Genomic DNA, 14,529 nt, shown 5'->3' on the forward strand with positions numbered 1-14,529 from the left:
AGGCCAAGTAAGATGAGACATCTCCACTTGGTGGTTTTTTGTTTCTTAACATTCTAGGATGGGAACTAAAAGAGGACACTGTACCCCTGAAACATAAGCAATGAGGATATGAGGACTAGACCTGTTCTTAACGAAAAGCTTTTGGTTGTTAGTTTGGCTTTTACTTGGTTGTAACTAGAAATATTGGTGTGTTCTCAATATTTAGCTACATGCAGATGAATTAACAGATGCCTGAGATGAGCACTGAGAAGTGAATACAGTGGATATTTTAATGGATAAAACCTGCTTTATTCCTGCCCCAACCTCTCTGTCTATTCCTGCACGTATGATGTAGCACTGGTGAGCCCCAGGGTGTTTCAATGAAGCATTCCCTAGGAATTTGGAAATAGGAAAATAAGTTTGTTTTCTGATAGTTAAACTGTAAAGTTGACACAGAACAGAGCAGAGATGCACAAAATCATCGTAAGCAAAAGTATGGCTCCCTTACTGGCAAAGTGTGATACAATCCAAGTTAATATAAATAAAGAGTATTTCCATTAGAAAGCAGACAAGTCAGCCTTGGAAGCATAGAAAAAGGAGTCATGGTGGCAAATGTTGCAGTGCCCACCCTGTTTATACAGTATAGGATGTATGGAGAGAGAGTCTCAGCCAGCAGCAGAGAAAATTCAAGTCTGTCTGTAGACGTCTAAGCTGTATCACCAGATTAATGTAGCCTGGCGCCTTAAGCATTCAGTTCATCTAAGCAATCTGCTGCTTTTTTTTTTTTTCCCTTAAACTCCTTGCATCCCAAACTGCCTTCTGATGACAATGATGATGACAGTGATGATAATGATTTGGCTTTCGGAATAGTCTATAAACAGGGAGAAAATGTTCTGACCATAGAAACTTAAAGTGTAATCATGCCTATTATGGTTATTTCTTATGAGCTTGGCAAATCCAGTAGATGTCTTCAGTGTTCATGCTTATCAGGTTTCAGGGCTAAGTTCAAGGACAAGACCATAGACCATGGGACATGAACCAGTGTAACAAATGCTCCCTTGATAAACCTGTTAGGAGGCAGCCTTTGACCATCACAGGCAGCATCTCTCTACTCCAGTGGTGCCTTGTAGCCAAATATGAGAAAGAGGGCATTTCCACATAAGAATTTTCTTTGGCATTTTGCACCTTTTAAGTTGCCTGTTTATTAATGATGAGAAACACAAGGTTTTTTTTTTTGTTTTTTTTTTTTTAATTTTATTTATTTATTTATTTATTTATGGCTGTGTTGGGTCTTCGTTTCTGTGTGAGGGCTTTCTCTAGTTGCGGCAAGTGGGGACCACTCTTCATCGCGGTGCGCGGGCCTCTCACTATCGTGGCCTCTCCCGTTGCGGAGCACAGGCTCCAGACGCGCAGGCTCAGCGGAGCACAGGCTCCAGAAGCGCAGGCTCAGCAATTGTGGCTCACGGGCTTAGTCGCTCCGCGGCATGTGGGATCTTCCCAGACCAGGGCTCGAACCCGTGTCCCCTGCATTGGCAGGCAGATTCTCAACCACTGCGCCACCAGGGAAGCCCAAAACACAAGGTTTTTAAAGGATGAAGTGGTGCTGTAGGTAAACCTCTAGGTAATTCAAGACTTGAAAACACTATCCGATTTATGTATTAATAAATCCTGAACCTAACTAGAAAAAGCACTAGCCTTTGTTCATTCCACTACCATCTCTTTATCACTCAGCTTTGATTTTACTGCAAGTGGCAGTATATTCTTCATTGAACGAGGTTAAAATTATATACTGTGTTTACATCCTACTGAGATAGCCCTCTTAAGAGAATCAATTCTTATTTTAATCCAGGTTATTATCAATATATCATCTAGATACGTACTTTTAAAGAGAGTCTATTGATAATTGTTATTTGAAATAATTCTTTTATATTTTCTTGAGTTGATCTTTTTTCTTAAGTAGAACACAAAGATTTCTTTTTCCCTGAAATTATACTTTCTCCCTCAATAAATATGAGAAAAATATATTGCATGGAGTCAAATCCCAAGTAGAAGTTGATGTGTTTTTGTTTTGTTTCTCCATCAGGATTGCCTGTTTGTCCTGAGCTGGTGAGGGAGCACATACCTAGAACCAAGGATGTGGGACACTTTTTATCTGTCACTGGGACAGTGATTCGAACGAGTCTGGTGAAGATCCTGGAGTTTGAGCGGGATTACATGTGTAACAAATGCAAGCATGTATTTGTGGTCAGGGCCAACTTTGAGCAGTATTATACCTTCTGTCGGCCATCCTCATGTCCCAGCTTGGAGAGCTGTGATTCTGCAAAATTCACTTGCCTCTCAGACTTGTCTTCATCTCCAACTAGGTGTAGAGATTATCAGGAAATCAAAATTCAGGAACAGGTAAGTGATCAAATAAATGCGAAAAATAACAAATTAGAAGAAGTGTTTTTCAGCTATGGGCAAATTGCCAGGACTAGGGAACACGTTTGTAATCTGTTATTAAGAAATAATCAGAGGAACCGAGTGATTTGCCTTATGACTAGATATAGGAAAGAACTGCCTCTCTTTTCTAGTTAAGTAAATGTTATTGTGTTTAGTAGTTGGAGCTTGTGTTTATTTTGACCATCCACAAGGTAGATTATATTTTGAGATATTTTCCATATGGATGTTTTTATTTTATTGTAGTTTTAGTGAATTCTTAAACTGATAGTAGGCACAAGTTTCAAGAAAATTCCATAAATCCCCATCGTAATTAAATTGTGTGATAATACCAGAGAAATAGAAACAGTAACTTGAAGAACTGCTAGGCTTCTGAATACTTAGTATGTATCTGAGCATACTCAGTGTCTGCTTTCTTTTCCTTGCTAGGTTCAAAGGCTATCTGTTGGAAGTATCCCACGAACAATGAAGGTTATCCTGGAAGATGACTTAGTAGACAGTTGCAAATCTGGTGAGAATGTTAGCTTATATAGTAGGTCCTAAAGTATTGACTAGGAAAAGCCACTTTTTATTTTCCCAAGATCACTGGCAAGTGAGTGTGGGGAACTTGAGAACAGAGACTGGCATGAGGAGGTAGGTAATAGCAGGAAAGAAGCTGGGCTGGAGTTCAGCGATCTAGTCTAGCTGCTTGTTTTATAGATGAAAAACCTGAGTTGCCCATGAGAGCTTATCCTTTGTGTTTCCTCCTCGTATTCCAAACAACTTAAAAACTGTAGCTTTTACTGTTTGCCTAGCAATTTCCACTGGCTGTTTAACATTTAATTTAAATTGAAGGTGGGTCAGAAAATGCAAATGATAGCTGTCAACGATTGCCTTTCAACTAACTTCAACATTTCCTGCTTTAAATATTTCCCATCCTAAGAACCCCTTAATCTCTATTAAAAAAAAAAAAAAATAGCACCAATGTGTCCCCTGGGCAGTAACAGGTATGTCTGACCTCTTATTTCATATCCCAGTGCTCCCCTACTGGACAAGTCGAAAATGCTTTATGTCTCTAAATTCCATGATTTCCTTTTCTTAACCCTAAGCTTCTCCAAATGCCTCATTTTTACTGAGCTGCCGTTTCATTAAAATGATGAGGCAAAGGCTCTATGGAAACAAAGAGTTCAGTATCTAGAGTCAAGAATAATTCTTTGTCAAAATATTCTCCCCTTCCACCAAGAATCACCAACCCATAGTTTGAAATTTATGTCAAATATATTAACAGTTCATACTTGTCTAAACAGTATTCTAAGTAAATAACAGCTTTGATCATGGTTTGCCTGATAAATGGACAAGGCTGTGTCAAAGTACCTTGTTCATTTAAGACTCTAGATTTTAACCAGAATCTGTAATGTCTGGATCAGCAAAGCAGTGCTTGTATGAGCTTAGCCAGAACATGAAAATGTCCTTTGATAGAGATTAAGATGTTTTCATGCAGTTCATCTAAACTGAATTCTTTCTGCACTTAAAAAAAAAAAAAATCTTAAGCTATTTTTCTTTCACATGTCACTAACAATAGAGAATGGATGGAAGCAGTCTGTCATCAGCTATCTTTCATTTATCCATTGCTACAAACCTCTGTGAGAATCAGAAGACATAAATGGCATAATCCTTGCCCTTCAGGAATTTACAGTCTAGTTAGGAACCCCAATCTGACGTTGCAGAGTAATAAAGTTGGAGGTTGTGTACTGATAACTGTAAGTGCTGCAGGAGATTAAAGATGGCTCTGACCAGGGTGGTTGCCGTGGTAAATATGCTGCAGAAGACAGAGGGGACAAAGAGATTGGATTGTAAAAGTAAGAATTTTAGCTTTCTGAAAATAACATTTTTTCCAGTAACATTTACTATGGAAAAACATGCATGTTTCAAACTAGTATCTATTGCCTTAGACTATCATGTATACCTCACAGTTGTTCTGATGATCATATGAATCTGTCTCTCAAATATTTGAGTAAATGAAAACATGTATGTATTAAAGGGTGTTTAATGGTATTAGTTGCTTTACAAATGTAAAGTCGGTTTACTATAATAACAGCTAATATTTATTGAGCATGTATTCTAGATATTGCATTAAGTACTTTATATACATTATCTGACCCAATTCTCACTATAGTTCTATGATGTAAGTATAATTATTCCCATTTTGTAGGTCAAGAAATAAGCTCAGTTTATTAGGTAGCTTGCCACACAACCGGTGAGTGGTGGAGCTGGGATTTGAATCCACATCTGATGAGGCAGTGCTCTTGTCCATTCTTGAGTACTTCACATTTTCCACATTACTGCTGCTTAGTAAAGTCAGGTTATTACTAGTGGGTGCAATACCTGAAAGTTAAATTTCTCATTTGACTTAATGTAGAAACAACCTATATATAACCCATTAAAATGACCATAGTAGAGAATTCTTTGAAGTGCTCGTATAAAGTTGCCCTGGCCATTTTCATCTAAAAAATTGGGGGCAGACAATATAGTAAATGATCACTATTCCTGATTGGATTTGAAAACCATCCAGCAGTGGTTGAGGAAGTATCTTGAAAATGTGTGAAGAACCGATTTAATGTGTTCGTCACCATTTACTATGAAGTTGCCTTTGGCTAGAAATATGCCTTCTATTTGGTGAATTGCTACCACCAGTTCCATGCATTTAGCATTCACAGAACACTTTTCTCCAGGAAATCAAAAGCCCTGCAGATTACACATTACTCATTGACATTTAGAGAGTGAAAGGCATTTTTTATCAGCAGATATCATATATTTGACATATGCTTGGAAATGAAGACTTGCCTGTTAGTTCAGAATATAAATACCAGGATTGGATTTAAGGTATGTCCAACATCCTGTGTTCAACAAGATTGAAATCTGGGGGACTAGGATTATATTTCCTTTTTTGGCCCCCTTTTCTCCAGTGCCAAAATATCAAATGCCAAGCACTCACCTATACTCATTAATTGAATTGTATGTAATAATAAAAACAGTTGTCATTGTGCCTATAAGTTACCCAAGGCCTCTTAGGAAAATCTGTAAAAGTTTAATATTCTACCCATCAATTAGGAATGGGAGAGTTTCCTTAGATGGGAAGGAACCAACCAAGAAAGAACAAGCAGGGTTGTATCTTGTGCTTTCATAGCTTATGGAAAGGAGCTTTGAAGTAGAACAAGTATTCATCCATTTCTTAGTGCACTCATTCTTTTGTTCATTAAAAAAAAAAGGCAGCGAGTGAATGTTAACAAATGCAGTTAAGTAAAAATGAAATATACAAGAAACTAAAACTAGTATAGTATCCATTATCACGAGATTGTCTCCTTTCCTGACACCAAATTGATTATGCAGTTGACCCTTGAACAACATGGGTTTGAACTTTGTGGGTCCGCTTATACACGGATTTTTTTCTATAGTAAATACTACAGTACTACACGATCCATGGTTGCTTGAATCTGCAGATGCGGAACCTCAGATTCAGAGGGCTGACTGTGGACTTGAGCATCCGTGGATTTTGGCATCTGAGGTGGGTTCTGGAACCAATCCCCTGCAGATACTGAGGGACAGACTGCACTTTAACCTTTTGGCTGCAATTCCCACCTCTTCTTTAAGTGAGAACTATATGGTTAGAGATTCTGAGGATGAACATTTCACCCAATATAATCACGATGAATAAATCATCCAGTAAACTATTTTCCCAGGGAAAATTTAGAATTTGGTGTGATTATCATGTGGCAGATTAAGAAAAATTAAAATGCTGGCTTTAGCTTTTAGCCGTGCAAATATAAGTGCCTGTTTAAAAAAAAAAAAATCAGGACTCTGTGGTGTTCTTTTGTCCCAAATGGTTTCTGGAAGAATGTGTACTACTCTAAACCATGGTGGGGTGGTGGTTTATTTCTTGGTTCTGGTCCTTTGTCGAGTTTGTGCCCAAGCAGGCAGTATGCTACTGCTGGACTCACTCGGTGCTTTGTCCCAGGTGATGACCTCACTATTTATGGGGTTGTAATGCAACGGTGGAAGCCCTTTCAGCAAGATGTGCGCTGTGAAGTGGAGATAGTCCTGAAAGCCAATTACATCCAAGTAAATAATGAGCAGTCTGCAGGGATCAACATGGATGAGGAGGTCCGAAAAGAATTTGAAGATTTTTGGGAATACTATAAGAGCGATCCTTTTGCAGGTTTGTGTTAAGGGTATAGAGCTGATAATTATTAACGGCATTTCATTCATTAGTTAAATATAATGTTTGTGATTTACATGCTATGTATCAGTGACTGTGTTCAAAGGGAGTAGCATTAGTCAGTACCTCTAGCTGTAGTCTCCCTTTGCAGCCCTTTTCTGGCATAATCTTTTCTATTTAGAGATCTTACTGGAAATTCCAAGAGATTTTCCATTTCCAACTATTATTTTAACATCTCTTATATTGCCAAAATAGTTTCAGAGCTTTCTACCTTCTTTACCAATTAAATACATAGTTCTGCCTTAAATAGGCAAAACTCATCCTATTAAGAAACTTCATCCTATTAAAGCCATTTCTTTTCTGATGTATCTTATACAGTTAAGACAGCTTCACACTGTTTTAGCTGAAGATTTAAAAATATGAAGTAGGAAAGAGATGCAAAAAATAAGCTTTGTCATCACAGCCAAAAATTTTGACTGTGACACTAAGATGTAATTACACAGATTAAAACATTATAGCCATTGGGTTTGTAGAGTATTTTTTATTTAAAAATCCCAAATGTATAAAACACCAATTAAATCTCCAAATGTCTATTTTCATTCTTCCTTGGAGGCATCTTCTGAGAAAAATAAACGGAAGCCAGTAAAAGACTATTTCTGATAAACCTCACCTCAAATCTAATACACGGTTATTACTTTATTCTTAAATCACATGGTGAACTGGACAGATATCATTTCACAAAAAAAGACTTTCAGGGACTTTCCTGGAGGTCCAGCGGTTAAGACTCCACGCTTCCAATGCAGGGGATGTGGGTTCGACCCCTGGTCGGGGAACTAAGATCCCACATGCCGCGTGGCTCAATGAAATAAAAATTAATTAATTAGTTAAGAAAAGGCTTTCACTTGCCTAAATATAGGCAGTTTGCTTTTATTTTGTGGGATTTTTTTTTTTTTTTGCTTATGTGTGTAACACATGTATGGTGGTTACAGATCATTCTTTTATTTGATCCATACAGAAAGAACCAAAGGTCTCTATGTTGTGGCTTTATTAAGCAAACATTTTAAGAATTATATGTATTTTTAAATAAGTTTTTTTACTTAAAATTGTTTCTTAGGCTCAAATCCTCACAAAAATCTGTAACTCTTCCTTGGACCATAATCATTCCTTATTAATTCCAGTGCCACAGCTACACTCCACCTAGTAACAGTGAAGGAAGGGCATCATACAGTGTTCCAACTAGGCCATCAGAAGTTCTTTGTGCTGGTGATTAGTCTATCTTGTTTTACTTAGAAGGCTATAGCTATACATCTCAGTTACTGGATGAAAAGAAGAAATAAATATAATATTTTGTGAGAAGACAGGGAGAAAACGAGGCAACTGTTTTCTTTTTAGTATGAACAGATTCTGCTTTCTTCATATCCTAAGTACCAATTATCAGCCCACTATATTTTACCACTTCAAAGTGTATGTGTGTGTGTTGGGGGGTGTGGGGAGGAGGGTGGAGGTGGGGAGCTGCATCCAAAAGTGTGTCTTCATTTTGCTGGTCTAAAGCCAGAGATTACTTCACTGCTCAGCTCTGGGAGGTTGGCCTGCTTCATTAAGCTCTGATGCTGTGAGTATTGACGAGGAGCTAAAGATTTTCTTCTGATCTACACTGATCTCAGGGATCCCCTGACCCTGATGCATAGAGGCTGGATAGAAACCCAAACGTAGGGGTTGGGGTCTTTTGGGCCATCTCAACCCACTCCAGGGTGACTCATTTATCTTAAATCTAAGAAGCTCTCTTCCTTGGGGTAACTGAAGGCCATGCCACAAGAGTGGATTACATGGGCACACTATTAACATGGTCTAGAACCAGAAATTTGAGAGGGAGGGAGGGAAGGAATGGGGTGGTATTCACCCTAATGCATTCTCTTCCATGATATAGTCATGGGAGCTTCTACTGCCATGACCCAAGGAATCAAGTTTTTCAACTTTAGGTGATAACAAATTTAGGGAATGGACCTTCCCCTTTGCTTTTCTCTGGTACCTCAGACCTGACTTCAGAGTGTATCTTTTGTGTTGACCACAGTGTGAGGAAACCTTGAGATGAGAAATAAGCACAAGTAGTACAGGTAATATAATAGTTTAACAAGTAAGTAGCTCCTACTATGTGCCAGAGACTATTCTGTGTGCCGTGCACCTATTAGCTCCTTAACAACCCTACGAGATACCATCATTATCTCCATTTCACAGATCAGGAAATGGAGGTGGAGAGAGTAAGAAACCTGCCCAAGGTCAGACAGCTAGTAAATAGCAGCACTGGGCTCTGCCACCAGAGCCTGTGGGATGTGCTTCCTGTCAGCACATTAGTCACTGAATCCACCTTTACTGAAAAAGCTGGCTCTTTAACAGCTCCGGCTTGAGTGTCTTCCAGGTCAGTTTGCCTACTTGTTCCCTGCTTGTTGAGGCTAGTCTGTCTTTCTTTGTATGTGTAATCTCCAGATTCTGGTCAGAATTTACATACCTGCTGTCGGGTCTTAACTATGTAGATCTCAGACCTTTCATCTTTTTTCTCTCGACTTTCTACCTCAGGAAAGGAGGGATTCCCTCCAGCAGTTAATGAACTTCCAGGATTTACTAATTCTTCTTTTTGGTTCCCTTTTTACTAAAATGTTTTCTTTCTTAACCATTTCTGGCATCCCAGGTCACATCACCATAGCTTAATTGCCGCTGAGTCAATTTCGATTCGTTATGAAAAGTAGCCTTTGTGCGTAGGGACACAAATTATGGAGGAAGGCCCTTTCCTTTATCTTGATGGAAAAGCTTCTGGAACTGGAATCATCAGCTAAAGGAGTACTTGTATGATTATTTTCCTCCTCAAAAGAGCTATCATTGAAACATGAGTACAAGCTCAGGGTTAAATATGAAAGCCCTCAGACGTGCAGATTAGTTACCAGCATGTGGACATTAATTTCTGGTAACATGAATGCAGACATACAGAGTACCATCACAGTAGTGAATTCCGTATAAGGCAGACTCCGTAGGGGCTTGTTAGAGTCTCATAAATTCTATGGGCCTCACTGGTTGATTTGGCCAATGACAGAATGAAATACCTACTTTATTCATTGATGGCATAGGCAGATCTCAGATTTGGTGTTTGATATGTCTGAAAACAGAACCTAAAACAGTGGTAATCACTTATTTAAAGCATGTTATCAGAAGAATCCTAAGACCTCCAGCTTGGATTGCTAGAGTTGTCGTTTATAATGATCTTCTAAATATCCTGATACATTGATGCTTAGTCTAGATAAAACAATTTACCAAACTGCTCAGAGCAAATGCTGAATTGACTTTCAGGATGGGTTGATTTTACCTCTCTTATACCTCTGGAGAAGCTCCATGAGCTCCAAGTACCTTTTGTATTTAAAGATAACAGGCTTCTACAATCTGTCTCATTGTTTCTGAGATCGAACACCTTCCTTTTATTTAGGCAGTGGAGTAAGTTTACTGAAATTATTGCACAAGAAGTGCAGCTGGTATTATTTTTAAGGGATAATGTTGGTCCAATGAGGGAGAAAAGAGATTTCTTTCTGTCCCTTGTAAAGTATGCTAAATTTATAGAAACAAACAGGTAGCACCCAGGAATAAAAAGAATTTTCACCTCATGGCCTTATAATAAGAAAAGGACTTTTAGGACCAAAACAAAGTTATTCACCCCTTTTAGTCATTTGGAAATGGTACCCTTGATCATTTTAGAGCATAGAGTGTTTCTAAGAAGATAGGATAGAAAGGGAAATTTCAGCTAGGATTTCTTGAAAATTATTGGTAACTAATCTTTCTGCCTTTCCCAGGAAGGAATGAAATATTGGCTAGCTTGTGCCCTCAAGTTTTTGGAATGTACCTAGTAAAGCTTGCTGTGGCCATGGTGCTGGCTGGTGGGATTCAAAGGACCGATGCTACAGGAACACGGGTCAGAGGTTAGTACCCATTTAAAATTTTTGAGAAATATTAACACACACAGTAAGAAGAGAAGCTAGAATTTTTCTTTCCTGAATAAAAATTGCTTGTTGAGCTTTATTTTCCAAATGTAATCTTTTAAAACTGACAGGTGTTCACTATGTAATACTCAGTCCAACATCAGGAACTACTGTGTAGGATACCAGTCTTTCCAAAGACTTTCAATAAGTATATATTCTTGCTCCAGCCTATCAGGGTGCCACAAAATAAAATCTTTACATTTCTTTTACTGTCTGTGTTTTTCATTGGATCCCCAGTCTCTCTCCAAGAGGAAAAGATTAGAAATAGTGCTTTTTAATGTCTCCAAGTCAGTGTCTCTCCATCTGTGACTGTCAGTGTGTTTGTCTCAGACTGCTGCTCTCAGTCATCTGCCTGCTGGTTCCCCTTCTGCTGGTGGGTAGCAAATGTGCCATCTGCCAAGAGGTGCTGCCATAGGTCATGCATTCAAGCAAAAATTACTCTAAGTGTGTAATTACATCCAAATGGCAGAAAGCTCTTTTGTGGTTAACACACTTAACTGACCTGAATCTGGCATAAACTAGGTTTATTATGGCCCTCATGCAGGCAATATGAGGGTCATAATAACCAAGGGCTTAACCGAAAGACTAAAAGGACATTATTGTAAATCAGACTGTTAGTAGGGACTCAAAAACCATACTGTACAGCATAGAATAGTAAGTGTAAGGTTTATGTGTACTGTATGTTTTGATTACCTACTGTTTGCAAGGCCTTCTGCTAAATGTTGAGCTTACGTAGTATTTTCCTATTAATGTATTCAGAAAATACTTGAATATTACTGAATAAATTTGCTTGATCAGTGAGATAACATATGCTGCAGGATGTTCATGTGTTCACTATGTTATGTTTGAAAAATAAGAGTACTTTAAGATAGCTATTTCATTAAACTACTAAAATTTTCACAGAATGAAAAGGTTTTCACTTAACTGTTAGAATCATAAGTGATTTGGTATTTATAAAGCACTTATAAAGTCCCAGACACTTAAAAATACTTAAATAAAAATAGAATAAAATACTTATATGGCGGGATGGAAAGCTTTAATCACAGTACTTTGATATTTCAAATAGATTAAATAAAATCAGAAACTTTATAAGGCAAAATTTTTTTAAATGTTAAACACAGTCTTAAACATCTGGCAATAGCACAAAAATCTGTTAAAAAATTTAGATTTTAAATGGTATTCAGAAATCAATTAAAAGATTGTTATTTACCTTGAAAGTTAACTTTTCTAAGATATTCTGGTTAAATCCTTCCTTGAATGACCTTAAGCAAAAGCACCATATAAAATATAAATTGTGTGGGCATCCCAAGTGTACCATTTTCTTTTTGATTAATTACACTTACGAGTCTTTTCATAGAAATTTAAAACTACATTATTTACGTTTTTCTAGGTGAATCTCATCTTTTATTGGTTGGGGATCCTGGCACAGGGAAATCTCAATTCCTCAAATATGCAGCAAAAATTACACCAAGGTCTGTGCTGACGACAGGAATTGGATCTACTAGTGCAGGTATTTTATGTGACAATTTCAATTAATTTAATGTTACTACAGAAGCTAACACAATGGTTGCTTTCTTGTGAAAAAGTACCTATAACAGGATACATGTCAAGATTTTTGAGTTACTGCCAAAAACCTAAGTAAATATGTAGCACTACTTTTGTAGCTCCAAGAAAATATTTTAAAACCTCCACCTTCACTTATTTTCCAAAAGCTTATTCCATATATCTTTTTGTATCTTAGTTTTGAATGATCCTATTCAGTTTTCTCATTCTCTAATGATTACTTTCAAACATGTTTATGCAGCATCTGTTATTCTGTGAAGACCCAGCAAACAGTGTTGAAATTAATTAAATAGGGGGAAAAATCTCACTTCATAAAAGTACATAGCTGGCGTACGCTTACGGCATTTTCATGCTCATGGATCTTACAGGCAACAGTAATTCCTACTGAAAATTCTTAGGTAGAAAATTTGTCTTAGTATGTGGAAAGTGTACTTTCATCATTGCAACGTGTAGCTTCATTCATACATTGTAATGATTCTTCAACAAGTATATTTAAAGCCTTTGCTGATATAATGTCAAGATTTGATTATAAAGTGACTTCAGGAAAAAATTATTTTAAAAAACATGTTTTGATGCCACTTTGAATTTTTACACTGTTTTGATTGGGGAAATATTTCTCCTATTCTCCTATAATAGACCTTTGGTTTCACACATTTTAAAAATGTTATTTGTTATTTGTTAGGGATGCCTACTGTCCGTGGCTTGTGCTCAAATTTCTTATGAGAAGCTTATAGTCTAAAACTTACCATAAAACAGCAAATGTTCCATCAATGGTCCTATGTAACAAGAGCCCCATTTTAAGGGACTCTCAGGTTTTGAAATATAACTAGACAGTATATTAAGCACTGATAAGAAGGGATTTATGGATTGAGAGGTGTAGACAAGCTTTAGGATACTTGAGGCAAGAATATATGAAGAACACTTCATGTGCATTTTAAAATTGTTATGACCCAGTGTTCTAGAGTTCTGTATTAAATGATATTAACAACAAACAAATAAAGGTGTTTCCCGAGTAACAATGTGGAATGTTTCCTAAGTTAATTATATGGAGTGTCAAGAAATGAGTCCAATTTGTGGACTATTAGTAACTTCAGAGTATTTGGACAGTTTTAAAGTGAATGGCTGATGAATTCACTGTATTAGCCCTTTTCCTTCTTTTTCTTATTGCCAAATTCATAATCCGAATATGAAAGAAATGACAGGTAGAGGGAATATAAATTTTAGAACTGTAGAAAAGTTATTGCTACTTCTCGTCTACCCAAAGGGCCAGACTAGCCTTTCTTTAAACTGTATCACAACCCATTAGAGGGTCATAAAAAGTTATTTCAGTGGGTCAAAACCAGCACTTTCAAAACAAAATACAATAAAAGATACTAGAATATACTAGGGCACACAGTAAAGGTGCACTATTAAGGGCACATTTTCATGAAAATTGTTAATATAAATACATATTTGTGTTATCAGGTCATACTTAAAATTTTTTTTTTTTTTACCATGGGTTACATAAAAACTTTTGAAAACTGCTGCCACAGGCTTTCTTGGTAAAACTAGAAACCCCAAACCTGAGGATAAGACCACATGGAAGGCTACGGTTGTATAAGGTTATAAATGAACGAATGCATGCACGTTTCTCAGACTTCTGCTTGTTTTCTCAGCTCAAATGATATCCTCATTCCCTCCAGCCTACACGCCTATCTCTTTTGTGGCATAACTAATTTGTTCATGTTTATCTTCTCAGGACATTGCTATTTACTATGATCAGAAAGGGAAAAAACAGTTCTAAACTTTCTAGCTATAATTCAAGCAGCTTCTAGCTAAACAGGAAAAATAAAAAACAACCTATGCATTACAGTTTCTTAGTTCCTAATGTCTGAATACTAAATCTTTATTTTAATTTTTAAAATTATCTTATAGAACCATAAAAATTTTAAATAAGAGATAATAGTTTTTTGGGTTTTTAAAAAATATTTATTTATTTATTTTTGGCTGTGTTGGGTCTTCGTTTCTGTGCGAGGGCTTTCTCTAGTTGCGGCAAGCGGGGGCCACTCTTCATCGCGGTGCGTGGGCCTCTCACTATCGTGGCCTCTCTTGTTGCAGAGCACAAGCTCCAAACGCGCAGGCTCAGTAGTTGTGGCTCACGGGCCTAGTTGCTCCGCGGCATGTGGGATCTTCCCAGACCAGGGCTCGAACCCGTGTCCCCTGCATTGGCAGGCAGATTCTCAACCACTGTGCCACCAGGGAAGCCCCAAGAGATAATAGTTTTTAAGTCTCAAACTTTTGTGAAAATTGGCTGTCGGTTTACAAATTGATATAAAAACCTAACCCTTTGATGTC

At 37.4% G+C, this 14,529-nt stretch overlaps 1 protein-coding gene across 2 annotated transcripts in view; it reads left to right on the plus strand.

The window, feature by feature from the left end:
* MCM9 (minichromosome maintenance 9 homologous recombination repair factor) overlaps nt 1-14,529 on the plus strand; it is an 84,857-nt gene that overhangs the window by 10,214 nt on the left and 60,114 nt on the right. For both annotated transcript variants that reach the window (XM_059941327.1, XM_059941328.1), the window contains exons 3-7: nt 2,063-2,379; nt 2,848-2,929; nt 6,413-6,613; nt 10,447-10,572; nt 12,023-12,142. In XM_059941327.1, coding sequence (XP_059797310.1) covers nt 2,063-2,379; nt 2,848-2,929; nt 6,413-6,613; nt 10,447-10,572; nt 12,023-12,142 — 846 coding nt within the window. The remainder of the gene's footprint in view (nt 1-2,062; nt 2,380-2,847; nt 2,930-6,412; nt 6,614-10,446; nt 10,573-12,022; nt 12,143-14,529) is intronic.

This window comes from Balaenoptera ricei, chromosome 12 (genome assembly GCF_028023285.1).
Source record: "Balaenoptera ricei isolate mBalRic1 chromosome 12, mBalRic1.hap2, whole genome shotgun sequence".
NCBI lineage: Eukaryota > Metazoa > Chordata > Mammalia > Artiodactyla > Balaenopteridae > Balaenoptera > Balaenoptera ricei.